Raw genomic sequence first — 14340 nt, forward strand, 5'->3', positions numbered from 1 at the left:
TTATACAGTGTCTTCAGAAAGTATTCAGACCCCTTTACTTTCTCCACCTTTTTGTAATGTTACAGCCTTATTCTAAAATTGATTAAATACATTTTTCCCCCCTCATCAATCTACACACAATACCCCATAATGACATCACAATATCCCACAATGACATCACAATACCCCGCAATGACAGTAAAGTGTCTGAATACTTATGTAAATGTCATATTTCAGTTTAAAATTGTATAAATTTGCAAAAAAATGTCTACAAACTGTTTTTTTTGCTTTGTCATTATGGGGTATTTTAGAATAAGGCTGTAATGTAACAGAATGTGGAAAAAGTCAAGGGGTCTGAATACTTTCTGAATGTACTGTTGAAAGTAATTACAGCCCTGTCTGTCCACTATAGGTTCAGTCCATGGCCTGAACGTTTTGTTTAGATTCCTAGACGGGAAGTATATAGACAACACAAAACAGACCGTAAAATACACATGTGAACACAGTGCATTCAGAAAGTATTCTCATACCCTTTGACTTATTCTATGATAACAAATTGAAAACATGTTTTACAAATTTACTGAAAATGAAAAACATTTACATAAGTGTTCCCACCCCTGAGTCACTACATGTTAGGATCACCTTTGACAGTGATTACAGCTGTGAATCTTCTTGGGTAAGTCTCTTAAGAGCTTTACATACCTTTGAATATACAATATTTGCACATTTATTCTTAAAAAATAAACATTTTCTGTTAAGGTGGTTGTTGGTCATTGCTAATCAGCCATGTTCAGGTCTTGCCATAGACTTTCTAGCAGATTTAAGTCAACTGTAACGAGGCCACTCAGGAACATTCAATGTTGTCTTGGTAAGCAACTCCAGTGTATATTTGGCCTTGTGTTTTAGGTTATTGCTCTGCTGAAAGGTTAATTTGTCTCCTAGTGTCTGTTGGAAAGTAGATTGAACCAGGTTTTCCTCTAGGATTTTTGCCTGTGTTTAGCTCTTTTTTTAAAAAACTGCCTAGTCCTTGTTGATGACAAGCATACCCATGACATGATGCAGCCAACTCCATGCTTGAATATATGAAGAGTGGTACTCAGGGATGTGTTGTGTTGGATTTGCCCTAAACATAATGCTTTGTATTCAGGACATAAAGTTAATTTATTTGCAAAATATTTTACTTTAGTGACTTATTGCAAAACAGGATGCATGTTTTGGAATATTTTTATTCTGTACATGCTTCCTCCTTTTCACTCTAATTTAGGTCAGTATTGTGGAGTAACTACAAGGTTGTTGATCCATCCTCAATTTTTCTCCCATCGCAGCCATTAAACTCTGTAGCTGTTTTAAAGTCAACATTGGCCTCATGGTCAAATCCATGAGCAGTTTCCCTCCTCTCCGGCAACTGAGTTAGGAAGGATGCCTGTATCTGTGTAGTGACTGGGTGTATTGATACACCATCCAAAGTGGAATGAATAACTTCACCCTGCTCATATATTCAATCTGCTTTGTTTTATTTTTTACCTTTCTACCAATAGATGCCCTTCTTTGCAAGGCATTGGAAAACTGCTCTGGTCTTTGTGGTTGAATCTGTGTTTGAAATCCACTGCCCAACTGAGGTACCTTACACTTCTCTATATGTGTGGGGAACAGAGACCACTGCCCAACTGAGGTACCTTACACTTCTCTATATGTGGGGAACAGAGACCACTGCCCAACTGAGGTACCTTACACTTCTCTATATGTGGGGAACAGAGACCACTGCCCAACTGAGGTACCTTACACTTCTCTATGTGTGGGGAACAGAGACCACTGCCCAACTGAGGTACCTTACACTTCTCTATGTGTGGGGAACAGAGACCACTGCCCAACTGAGGTACCTTACACTTCTCTATATGTGGGGAACAGAGACCACTGCCCAACTGAGGTACCTTACACTTCTCTATGTGTGGGGAACAGAGACCACTACCTTACACTTCTCCCAACTGAGGTACCTTACACTTCTCTATGTGTGGGGAACAGAGACCACTGCCCAACTGAGGTACCTTACACTTCTCTATATGTGGGGAACAGAGACCACTGCCCAACTGAGGTACCTTTACACTTCTCTATATGTGTGGGGAACAGAGACTACTGCCCAACTGAGGTACCTCACACTTCTCTATATGTGGGGAACAGAGACCACTGCCCAACTGAGGTACCTTACACTTCTCTATATGTGTGGGGAACAGAGACCACTGCCCAACTGAGGTACCTTACACTTCTCTATATGTGTGGGGAACAGAGACCACTGCCCAACTGAGGTACCTTACACTTCTCTATATGTGGGGAACAGAGACCACTGCCCAACTGAGGTACCTTACACTTCTCTATGTGTGGGGAACAGAGACCACTACCCAACTGAGGTACCTCACACTTCTCTATATGTGGGGAACAGAGACCACTGCCCAACTGAGGTACCTTACACTTCTCTATATGTGGGAAACAGAGACCACTACCCAACTGAGGTACCTCACACTTCTCTATATGTGGGGAACAGAGACCACTGCCCAACTGAGGTACCTTACACTTCTCTATATGTGTGGGGAACAGAGACCACTGCCCAACTGAGGTACCTCCACTTCTCTATATGTGTGGGGAACAGAGACCACTGCCCAACTGAGGTACCTTACACTTCTCTATATGTGTGGGGAACAGAGACCACGGCCATTATGTGACTGGTTAAGCACATTAAGTACATCGTTACTCCTGAACGTATTCAGGCTTGTCATAACAAAGGGGTTGAAAACGTATTGACGTTTCAGCTGTACATTTTGTGTTTAATTTCTAAAAAGACAGTTCCACTTTGACGTTATGGGGTGAAGTCCGTTGAATCCGTTCTTCAGGCTGTAACACATTAAAAGTCATAGTGTACTTTCTGAAGTGCACTAGTTTTGACCCAGAGCCCTATGGTTCCTGGTCAGAAGTAGTGCACTATAAAGGGAATAGGCTGCCATGACTTCCACTCTGTTGACTGACGATGGTGGTGTTGTTTTCAGTGGAGTAACTAACCATTGTGCTTTCAACAGGGACCGTATTGTTTCGCACAACAAGCTGAAATCGGGCTGCATCCTGTGTCACTTCCTGTTGCCGTTAGAGAGATGTTGATTAGAGTCGTTGTTGTGGTTATTGTCGCGGGCGCTAACTCTGTTTGAAATGGCACTCTGTTCTTCAAAAGGGCTGTGGTTTAAAGAGAATCTCCTTGACGCCTCCTCTAAACCCATTGGAGGAGAAGGTCAGAGGGGTGGGACCTCTGGCTTTCTCATCCAATGGGTTTTGAGAAGGTGTGAAGACAGACCGAGGAATTGAGATTGTCCCGTAAGGGAATAAGGTACTGTTTGGGACACATCCTCTGCCTGTCTATGGTTTGTGGAGTTTTTGTGTCTTGGGAAATGTGTTTAAGGTCAATCACACGTGTTATTTGAATAATGTGTCTTATTGTTTTCAAAGGCGTTATTGATATGAGTACAAAACACTATTTTCTAATAATGTTCTTATACATTTTATTTAGTTGGTAACAATAGTGTTGTGTGTGTGTGTGTGTGTTGTGTGTGTGTGTGTGTGTGTGTTAACAAATCCCTCTCTCCCTCCCTCCAAGGCTACGGTAATACCGGTTACTCTAATGATATGACCGGTAACGGGGCTGGTAGTAACGGTAAGCTGATGGACCTACTAGACGAGCCGGTACCGGGGGTAGGGACCTACGAAGACTTCAATACCATCGACTGGGTCAGAGAGAAGAGCAAGGACCGCGACCGCCACAGAGAGGTGGGTTCATGCTCACAGCTCTCTCAATTCATCTTTCATTGGTTCCTCACAGCCATTCTCTCAACACTCATTGGACAAGGAAGCCCATGGCCCCTCCCCTCTGACCTCCAATGAGTGCTGGGAAGGAGGCGAGTAGAGACAATGAATTGAGGAAGAGACCTTTCATTTTTTACAATTTAAATGACATTTAACCAGGTTAGTCTCACTGAGATTAAAATCTATTTGACAATCGATACCTGGCCAATAGAACAGCACTTGAAGTGTGACACATTTACAACACAACTGTTTTAAGGACATCAATTTCATTAAGCAGGCGAGATGCTTTGGGACGGTGTGGTGCATCTAGGTGAAAACATTGACCCCCCCTTCATTGACCACCGTAGTTTTAACCCTCGCTATGAACTCATCCGAAGAGACAAGCGTCTGTAATTTAATGTCCTTTTGTAGCTTCTTCCAGCTCGACATGGGCCTTAGACACAGTCAACAAAACAGATAGTTGTCATTTGTCCACTGGATAATATAGGGAGCTGTCTCATCAGTATGGCATTAGGAATGAAAATGTACCACTGACTTTGTCTCCTAAGAGCTAAGGAAGGCCGGCCTGTGTCATGTTGCTATGGTCACTACAGTAACCGTAGCTGACCTTAGAGGAAATAAGGGTGATGGCCTAATCTACAAGGCCTTTGCATAAGAGGAAAATGAAAACTGACTCCCTCTCTTCTCCAGATCACCAGTAAGAGTGAGCAGTCTACCTGGGCCCTGCTCCACAGCATCAGTGATGCCTTCTCCGGCTGGCTCCTCATGCTGCTCATAGGACTCTTGTCAGGTGCGTGTGACTCTCTCATCGTCCTATCATTCTTCCTATACAGTAGAATATTCCTCTTTGTTCCACTCTCTTTCTCAAACTCTATCCCCTCTTTCATCTCCCTCTCTTTTTCTCTATCTCTCTCTCTCGCTCTCTCCTCTCGCTCTCTCCTCTCGCTCTCTCCTCTCTCGCTCTCTCCTCTCGCTCTCTCTCCCTCTCTCTCCTCTCGCTTTCTCCTCTCCTCTCGCTTTCTCCTCCTCTCTCCTCTCGCTCTCTCCTCTCTCCTCTCGCTCTCTCTCCTCTCTTTCTCTCTCTCCTCTCCTCTCTCCGCTCTGTCCTCTCGCTCTCTCCGCTCTCTTTCTGTCTCCTCTCGCTCTCTGTCCTCTCTCTCCTCTCTCGCTCTCTGTCCCCTCTCGCTTTCTCTCTCTCCCGCTCTCTCTCTCTCCCGTCCTCTCGCTCTCCTCTCCCGCTCTGTCCTCTCGCTCTCTCTCCTCTCCCGCTCTGTCCTCTCGCTCCCGCTCTGTCCTCTCGCTCTGTCCTCCCGCTCTGTCCTCGCTTGTCTCTCTCGCTTGTCTCCCTCTCGCTCTCGCTCTCTCTCCTCTCGCTCTCTCTCCTCTGCTCTCTCTCTCCTCTCGCTCTCTCTCTCGCTCTCTCTCCTCTCGCTCTCTCTCTCTCGCTCTCTGTCCTCTCGCTCTCTCTCTCTCGCTCTCTCCTTCGCTCCTCTGTCCTCTCTCTCCTCGCTCTCTCTCCTCTCGCTCTGTCCTCTGCTCTCTCTCTCGCTCTTCTCCGCTTTCTCTTCTCGCTCTCCCGCTCTGTCTCTCTCTGTCCTCTCGCTGTCCTCTGTCCTCCTCTTTCCGCTCTGTCCTCTCTCCTCTCTCGCTTTCTCCTCTCTCGCTCTGTCTCCCGCTCTGTCCTCCCTCTCGTCCTCCCGCTCTGTCTTGTCTCCTCTGTCCGCTCTGTCCTCTCGCTCTGTCCTCTGTCTCGCTCTGTCCTCTCTCTGTCCTCTCGCTCTCGCTCTGTCTCGCTCTCTGTCTCCTCTCGCTCTCTCCTCTCGCTCTGTCCTCTCGCTTTCTCCTCTCGCTTGTCTCTCTCTGTCTCTCTCTCTCCTCTCGCTTGTCTCGCTCTGTCCTCGCTCTCTCTCCTCCTCGTCTCTCGCTCTGTCCTCTCGCTCTGTCCTCTCGCTCTGTCCTCTCGCTCTCTGTCCTCTCTCGCTCTGTCCTCTCGCTCTCTGTCCTCTCGCTCTCTGTCCTCTCGCTCTCTCCTCTCGCTCTCTCTCCTCGCTCTGTCCTCTCGCTGTCCTCTCTCTCCTCTCTCGTCCTCTCTCTGTCTCTCGCTCTGTCCTCTCTCTCTCCTCTCTCGCTCTCTCTCCTCTCTCCAGGTGCTCTAGCAGGCTGTATAGACATCTCGGCTCACTGGTTAACAGACCTGAAGGAGGGTGTGTGTCTGTCTGGCTTCTGGTTCAACCATGAACACTGCTGCTGGGGCTCTAACCAAACCACCTTTCAAGAGAGGGACAAGTGTCCACAGTGGCAGAGCTGGGCTGAACTGCTGGGTGGTAGCTCAGAGGTGAGGAGGGGGGAGAAGTCGGGAGGTGTGTGTGTGTGTAAGCATTTGTCGATCATAGTTATTTTTCAAACTTCCAATATTTGAGTTTCTACTTTTTTTGTGATGCCATTCACAATGGCTTAGTGAATTTTCAGTTGTGTGTGAGCTCCCTCTGGTGGTTGAGACAACATTACCTGGTGTCTACTCACCGTGGCCAGATTACAGTACTGTTCAACCCTGTCTTTCCTCTGTGTGTCCTGTAGGGGGCAGCAGCGTACATAGTTAACAACCTGATGCTCTGTTTTCTACTGTATCTATACCTAACCCTGTCATTCCTCGGTGTGTCCTGTAGGGGGTGGCAGTGTACATAGTCAACAACCTGATGCTCTGTTTTCTACTGTATCTATACCTAACCCTGTCTTTCCTCGGTGTGTCCTGATAGTCAACAACCTGATGTTCTGTTTTCTACTGTATCTATACCTAACCCTGTCTTTCCTCGGTGTGTCCTGTAGGGGGCGGCAGTGTACATAGTCAACAACCTGATGCTGTTTTCTACTGTATCTATACCTAACCCTGTCTTTCCTCGGTGTGTCCTGTAGGGGGCGGCAGTGTACATAGTCAACAACCTGATGCTGTTTTCTACTGTATCTATACCTAACCCTGTCATTCCTTGTGTGTCCTGTAGGGGGCAGCAGTGTACATAGTCAACAACATGATGCTGTTTTCTACTGTATCTATACCTAACCCTGTCATTCCTCGTGTGTCCTGTACATAGTCAACAACATGATGCTGTTTTCTACTGCTAACCCTGTCATTCCTCAGTCCTGTACATAGTCAACTATTTGATGTTCATGTTGTGCGCTCTACTGTTCTCCTTCCTGGCTGTCATTCTGGTCCGGGCCTTCGCACCTTACGCCTGTGGATCAGGAATACCAGAGGTGAACACACAGACACATTCAGCCTTTAGCTCAGTGGGCTAACTAACAGAGTTTTGGTTCAGACACTGTCAGATATGACACAAGTGTTACAAAAGACTGAAGCTTTTTTCTGAAAGAATATTTGTTTGTCTCTCCTGGCCTTTTTCAGTCTCATTGAAGTGCGTCCAATTCTATTGAACCTTTTAGAAACTCAGACCCAGTTTTACTTCCGTAAACAAACCCAGAGTGCTAAGACGGCTCAAGGAGATATTTCAGAAAAATACAAAATAATATTAAAAACAATTGGGATACAAAAAATGGATGCAGATGTGTGATTTACATCACTTAAAGCACAATGACACATAACAGCCCTTCTGAAGTGACTAATACCTCACCAAAACAATCCATATTTCTCTTTGAAAACGTACTCTGACATATCAACATGAACATTTTGCTTTGAATTTCAGAAACTCACTTATTTATTTATTTTGTACAATTTTCTAAATGTAATCACTACCAGGTGTTTAAAGCCATACCGTGATCGTCTCGCGCTCTTGTCTGTATTTTTGAGAAAACAGTCCCAAATGGCATCCTATCCTCTGTAAAGATTCACTAGGACACTGGAATCGAGTGCCGTTTGGGATGCGGCCAGTTTGTTTTGGAGTGAAGACCATATCTGTGTTATTGGGGTCGTCACTGACCTCTTGTCCTTCGAAATTGGGCTAAAACACTTTCAGTTGTAGCCACAACTACTGACACACACACACACACACACACACACACACACACACACACACACACACACTAGCATCATGACGTTGGCAGACACACTGTCCATTAATATGTTTGGCTCACTCATAGAATCAGATCTGTTCCTTGTGTTTTTGGCGGCAGAACACACACACACACTCATTTACAGCAAACAAACACACACACACACAACGTGCCAAAAAACGACTGCATTTTTATTTCCCTCGTGATATTGGGACAAATGTCACCAAAGCAAAACAATGAATCCCTTCATGATTTGTAATGGGGAGATGTGCAACGAATCCAGGCTGTATCACAACCGGCTGTGATTGGGCGTCCCATAGGGCGGCGCACAATTGGCTCAGCGTCGTCCGGGGTGGGCCGGGGTGGGCCGTCATTGTAAATAAGAATTTGTTCTTTAACTGACTCGCCTAGTTAAATAAAGGTTACCTTCTTTTTTTTTTTGTCTCAAATTGCACCCCATTCCCTACGTTGTTCCCTATTTATCTGGTCACATATAGGGCACTGTATAATGAATAGGGTGCCATGTGGGACACAGACCCTGTAGGAGAAAGAGACGGCCCCATTGGGAGTTGACTGACATCTCAAACTGAGGTAACAGCAGTGTGAAAGCCTGTCAAAGGTCCCACATTCAAGAGAGATGTTTTAAAACCCATTATTGACACATTGGTACTGTTTTGCAACAACCACACCATTTTTAAAATAGATGACCACATGTTCATCTCGCTCGGAGTGATCAAGTTAGCATATCTTTGTTCTGCAAACTGTCTGGTTGTGCTTTTTGGTGAGTTTTTGTTAGTTTGGGTTTTTCACTTAGTTTTCTACCGTTTTAAACACAACCGACTGAAACAAGGATCGACCACCTTAATGTGACCAATCATAAACTTGTTTTCATATTTTGTTGAAAAATGATTTGCTACGGCGTGCCCTAATGAACTTGAACCAAATGTCTTTGCTTCCTTGCTTCTACAGAAGCCTCAGTTGGTTTTCTCCATGACCTCCAGACCCTAACCCCCTCTCCCCTCTCGTGTCTCCCCAGATAAAGACAATCCTCTCTGGGTTCATCATTAGAGGCTACCTGGGGAAATGGACCCTAATCATCAAGACAATTACCCTGGTCCTGGCTGTCTCTTCTGGTACTGCTCTCACACTCCCTCTTTCTCTCACACTCCCTCTTTCTCTCTCGCTTTCTCTCTCGCTTTCTCTCTCGCTTTCTCTCTCGCTTTCTCTCTCGCTTTCTCTCTCGCTTTCTCTCTCGCTTTCTCTCGCTCTCTCTCTCTCTCTCGCTCTCTCTCTCTCTCTCTCTCGCTCTCTCTCTCGCTCTCTCTCTTGCTTTCTCTCTCGCTCTCTCTCTCGCTCTCGCTCTCTCTCTCGCTCTCTCTCTCGCTCTCTCTATCGCTCTCTCTATCGCTTTCTGTCTCTACACAAACACTGACTTGTCTTTGTCTCTACAGGTCTCAGTCTTGGCAAGGAAGGACCCCTGGTCCATGTAGCATGTTGCTGTGCCAACATCCTCTGTCATCTGTTCACAAAGTACCGACAGAACGAAGCAAAACGACGAGAGGTGAGAGAAGAGAAAGACGGCTGTTTGAATCATCTCATTAGAGGTGGAATAGATAATTGTTCATTTTGTTAGAATCATGGTTGCATCTCAATACTGTGCAGAGGCCTCTTATTGTCTCCATTACCTTCATCTGAAGATTTTGTGTTAGTATATAGTGATCTACCCATCTGTCCTAGGTGTTATCTGCAGCCGCAGCAGTGGGCGTGTCTGTGGCCTTTGGCGCACCTATAGGAGGAGTGCTGTTCAGTCTAGAGGAGGTAAGGGAACCCATGTCCAACTCTTAACCTGAATTACAACATTAAAACAGTCAGGTTTAAGCCTGGAGATTTCACCTGTGTTTTTCTTCACCAATGTTACTGTAAGTAAGAGACTTGAACAAATGCTTACTACTGCGTGAAACTAGTCCTTTTGACCGTGAAGGAGACTTCCTTCTCTCTTCTCCCTCTGCCAAGGTGAGCTACTACTTCCCTCTGAAGACTCTGTGGAGGTCGTTCTTCGCTGCGTTGGTGGCAGCCTTCACTCTGCGCTCCATCAACCCGTTCGGTAACAGCCGACTGGTCTTGTTCTACGTAGAGTTCCATACCCCCTGGCACATGGTGGAGCTGGTCCCGTTCACCCTGCTGGGCATCTTCGGTGGCCTCTGGGGGGCGCTCTTCATCAGGGCTAATATCGCCTGGTGCAGAAGGCGTGAGTAGGAGGGAGGGATGAGAGAGAGAGACTACTTATAATGAATGAGCCTGTTTCTCTCCTGTTCCAGTTTTGATTGACTAACTGATTGAATGATTTGTTAATTGTCACAATAATGAAGTGATGGACTTCCTCCTCTCCTCAGGTAAGACCACTCGTCTGGGCCACTACCCGGTGCTGGAGGTCTTGGTGGTAACTGGAATCACAGCCCTCCTCTCCTTCCCGAATAGTTACACCAGGATGAGTGGGTCAGAACTGATCTCAGAACTGTTTAATGACTGTTCTCTACTGGATTCCTCACAGCTGTGTGACTACAACAGCTCTGAGAACAGGTACTAACTGGGGGAGGGAGTGTGTGTTTTTTAAACGTTGTCAACTAATATTTACTTATTTAATTCCTTCAGGTCTGACTCTGGTGTGTTTAGTGCCAGCCTTGCTGATCGGGCGTTCAGTAACACACTCCCTGATAGGCCAGCTGGACCAGGTGTGTACACAGCGCTATGGCAACTGGCTCTGGCACTCTTCTTCAAGATGCTGGTCACTGTGGTTACCTTCGGCATGAAGGTAGGTGTGGGATAGGTGGGTTGTGTGATGATGATAAAAAATATTTTAAAAATCTTGTTTTACTTATATTTATTTTACCCCCTTTTTTCCCCAATTTCGTGGTATCCAATTGTTAGTAGTTACTATCTTGTCTCATCGCTACAACTCCCGTACGGGGTCGGAAGAGACTAAGGTTGAAAGTCATGCGTCCTCCGAAACACAACCCAACCAAGTTACTGCTTCTTAACACAGTGCGCCATCCAACCTGGAAGCCAGCCGCACCAATGTGTCGAAGGAAACACCGGGTGACCTTGGTTGGCGCTCACTGCGCCCGGCCCTCCACAGGAGGTGCGCGATGAGACAAGGACATCTGTCGCGACAGAGCCTGGGCTCGAACCCAGAGTCTCTGGTGTCCTTAGATCACTGCGCCACCCGGGAGGCCCGGTTTACATATTTTTGATAAAACGAATCTGTGATATATTCTCTAATAACCTTGTCCGAGCCAGAATGGCCCATAGGGTAGGAACCCATCTCCTGTTTCTGTAGGGAGGCAGCTTGTTGTACAAGTACACCCCGTGGCTAGGACACTAGTAACAGCAAGAAGGGCAATCATTATTTGACAATTGGTTCCATGCTCATCTCTCCAGGTCCCTTCCGGTCTCTTCATCCCCAGTATGGCTGTAGGGGCGATAGTAGGCAGACTGCTGGGAGTTGCCATGGAACAGATGGCGTTGAACCATCATGACTGGCTCATCGTCAAGGGCTGGTGCTCATCAGGGGCGGACTGTATCACACCAGGGCTCTACGCTATGGTGGGGGCGGCTGCATGTCTAGGTGAGGAGGTCACTACAGTACTATGGTGGGGTTGCTGTATGTCTGGGTGAGGAGGTCACTACAGTACTATGGTGGGGTTGCTGTATGTCTGGGTGAGGAGGTCACTACAGTACTATGGTGGGGGCGGCTGCATGTCTAGGTGAGGAGGTCACTACAGTACTATGGTGGGGGCGGCTGCATGTCTAGGTGAGGAGGTCACTACAGTACTATGGTGGGGGCGGCTGCATGTCTGGGTGAGGAGGTCACTACAGTACTATGGTGGGGGCGGCTGCATGTCTGGGTGAGGAGGTCACTAGACCACTATGGTGGGGTTAGACCACTATGGTGGGGTTAGACCACTACGGTGGGGTTGCTGTATGTCTGGGGTTTATCTTAGCGGTTCAAATCACGCTTCTATAGTGCTCCTTTTTAGTATGTAGTCGTCAGAAGTGTCTTCACTAACTTTTCCCCCAAGATACTGTCCCATCCCTCTCTCCCTCCCCCTTTTACGAATACCGTCTCCCTCCCCGTCTTTGACGAATACCTCTCCCTCCCCGTCTTTGACGAATACCGTCTCCCTCCCCGTCTTTGACGAATACCGTCTCCCTCCCCGTCTTTGACGAATACCCTCCCCGTCTTTGACGAATACCCTCCCCGTCTTTGACGAATACCCTCCCCGTCTTTGACGAATACCCTCTCCGTCCGTCTTTGACGAATACCCTCTCCCTCTGTCTTTGACGAATACCCTCTCCCTCCGTCTTTGACGAATACCCTCTCCTTCCGTCTTTGACGAATACCCTCTCCCTCCGTCTTTGACGAATACCCTCTCCCTCCGTCTTTGACGAATACCCTCTCCCTCTCCGTCTTTGACGAATACCCTCTCCCTCAGTCTTTGACGAATACCCTCTCCCTCAGTCTTTGACGAATACCCTCTCCCTCAGTCTTTGACGAATACCCTCTCCCTCTCCGTCTTTGACGAATACCCTCTCCCTCCCCGTCTTTGACGAATACCCTCTCCCTCCGTCTTTGACGAATACCCTCTCCCTCCGTCTTTGACGAATACCCTCTCCCTCCGTCTTTGACGAATACCCTCTCCCTCCGTCTTTGACGAATACCCTCTCCCTCCGTCTTTGACGAATACCCTCCGTCTTTGACGAATACCCTCTCCCTCCGTCTTTGACGAATACCCTCTCCCTCCGTCTTTGACGAATACCCTCTCCCTCCGTCTTTGACGAATACCCTCTCCCTCCGTCTTTGACGAATACCCTCTCCCTCCGTCTTTTACGAATACCCTCTCCCTCCGTCTTTTACGAATACCCTCTCCCTACCCGTCTTTGACGAATACCGTCTCCCTACCCGTATTTGACGAATACCCTCTCCCTCCCCGTCTTTGACGAATACCCTCTCCCTCCCCGTCTTTGACGAATACCCTCTCCCTCCCCGTCTTTGACGAATACCCTCTCCCTCCCCGTCTTTGACGAATACCCTCTCCCTCCCCGTCTTTGACGAATACCCTCTCCCTCCTCGTCTTTGACGAATACCCTCTCCCTCCCCGTCTTTGACGAATCCCTCTCCCTCCCCGTCTTTGATGAATACCCTCTCCCTCCCTCCAGGTGGTGTCACCCGTATGACCATATCGCTGGTGGTCATCATGTTTGAGCTGACGGGCGGTCTGGAGTACATTGTTCCTCTGATGGCTGCGATCATGACCTCCAAGTGGGTAGCGGACGCGTTGGGGCGTGAGGGGATCTACGAAGCCCACATCAGACTCAACGGTTACCCCTTCCTGGAAACCAAAGAGGAGTATGGGCACAAGGTCTTTATATTTATTTATTTTTGTCAGGGAGCATGAATCACAGATTCCATCTGCTAATTCTCATCCTAACAAAGTAAGATTGCTTTATGTTGGAAAAGTAGCCTTTTTCCTTGTCTTTCATTTAGCCTATATAGAGCTTTGAGGTTCCTCTGATCCTGTCTTAACTCCTCTCAGACCCTGGCTCAGGACGTGATGCGCCCTAGGCAGTCGGACCCTCTCCTAGTCGTGCTCACTCAGGAGGGTATGAGTGTAGGGGAGATAGAAGGGGTGATAGCAGACACTGACTACAGTGGCTTCCCCGTGGTGGTGTCACAGGAGTCTCAGAGACTAGTGGGCTTCGTACTGAGGAGGGACCTGGTCATATCTCTAGGTGAGTATCTCTGTCTATATGTGACTATCTGTCTCTCCCTCTATCTGTCTCTCCCTCTATCTGTCTCTCCCTCTGTCTCTCTCTCTCCCTCTGTCTCTCTCTCTCTCCCTCTGTCTCTCTCTCTCCCTCTGTCTCTCTCTCTCTCCCTCTGTCTCTCTCTCCCTCTGTCTCTCTCTCCCTCTGTCTCTCTCTCCCTCTGTCTCTCTGTTTGCATAGTGTGCTTTCTTATCAGTGCCACAGGGTGTGTGTGTTTGCCAATGGACATAGTTGACAATAAGGTGTATCAAGGTTAGACTGTGTCTGACCTGTACTTGTTAACATGTATCTGACCTGTACTTGTTAACGTGTGTCTGACCTGTACTTGTTAACGTGTGTCTGACCTGTACTTGTTAACGTGTGTCTGACCTGTACTTGTTAACGTGTGTCTGACCTGTACTTGTTAACGTGTGTCTGACCTGTACTTGTTAACGTGTGTCTGACCTGTACTTGCTAACGTGTGTCTGACCTGTACTTGCTAACGTGTGTCTGACCTGTACTTGCTAACGTGTGTCTGACCTGTACTTGCTAACGTGTGTCTGACCTGTACTTGCTAACGTGTGTCTGACCTGTACTTGCTAACGTGTGTCTGACCTGTACTTGCTAACGTGTGTCTGACCTGTACTTGCTAACGTGTGTCTGACCTGTACTTGCTAACGTGTGTCTGACCTGTAACGTGTGTCTGAC

At 47.4% G+C, this 14340-nt stretch overlaps 1 protein-coding gene across 4 annotated transcripts in view; it reads left to right on the forward strand.

Annotated features, from left to right (window-relative positions):
- The window catches only part of LOC115123802 (H(+)/Cl(-) exchange transporter 5-like), a 31729-nt gene that overhangs the window by 12304 nt on the left and 5085 nt on the right, over positions 1 to 14340 (forward strand). For all 4 annotated transcript variants that reach the window (XM_065025256.1, XM_065025254.1, XM_065025255.1 and 1 more), the window contains exons 3-16: positions 3617 to 3786; positions 4513 to 4612; positions 5970 to 6157; positions 6400 to 6410; positions 6963 to 7074; positions 8864 to 8960; positions 9279 to 9388; positions 9565 to 9645; positions 9841 to 10075; positions 10221 to 10407; positions 10480 to 10639; positions 11266 to 11452; positions 13045 to 13247; positions 13422 to 13617. In XM_065025256.1, the coding sequence (XP_064881328.1) occupies positions 3617 to 3786; positions 4513 to 4612; positions 5970 to 6157; positions 6400 to 6410; positions 6963 to 7074; positions 8864 to 8960; positions 9279 to 9388; positions 9565 to 9645; positions 9841 to 10075; positions 10221 to 10407; positions 10480 to 10639; positions 11266 to 11452; positions 13045 to 13247; positions 13422 to 13617 (2037 nt within the window). The remainder of the gene's footprint in view (positions 1 to 3616; positions 3787 to 4512; positions 4613 to 5969; positions 6158 to 6399; positions 6411 to 6962; positions 7075 to 8863; positions 8961 to 9278; positions 9389 to 9564; positions 9646 to 9840; positions 10076 to 10220; positions 10408 to 10479; positions 10640 to 11265; positions 11453 to 13044; positions 13248 to 13421; positions 13618 to 14340) is intronic.

The sequence above is a fragment of the Oncorhynchus nerka genome, linkage group LG12, assembly GCF_034236695.1.
Source record: "Oncorhynchus nerka isolate Pitt River linkage group LG12, Oner_Uvic_2.0, whole genome shotgun sequence".
Lineage (NCBI taxonomy): Eukaryota > Metazoa > Chordata > Actinopteri > Salmoniformes > Salmonidae > Oncorhynchus > Oncorhynchus nerka.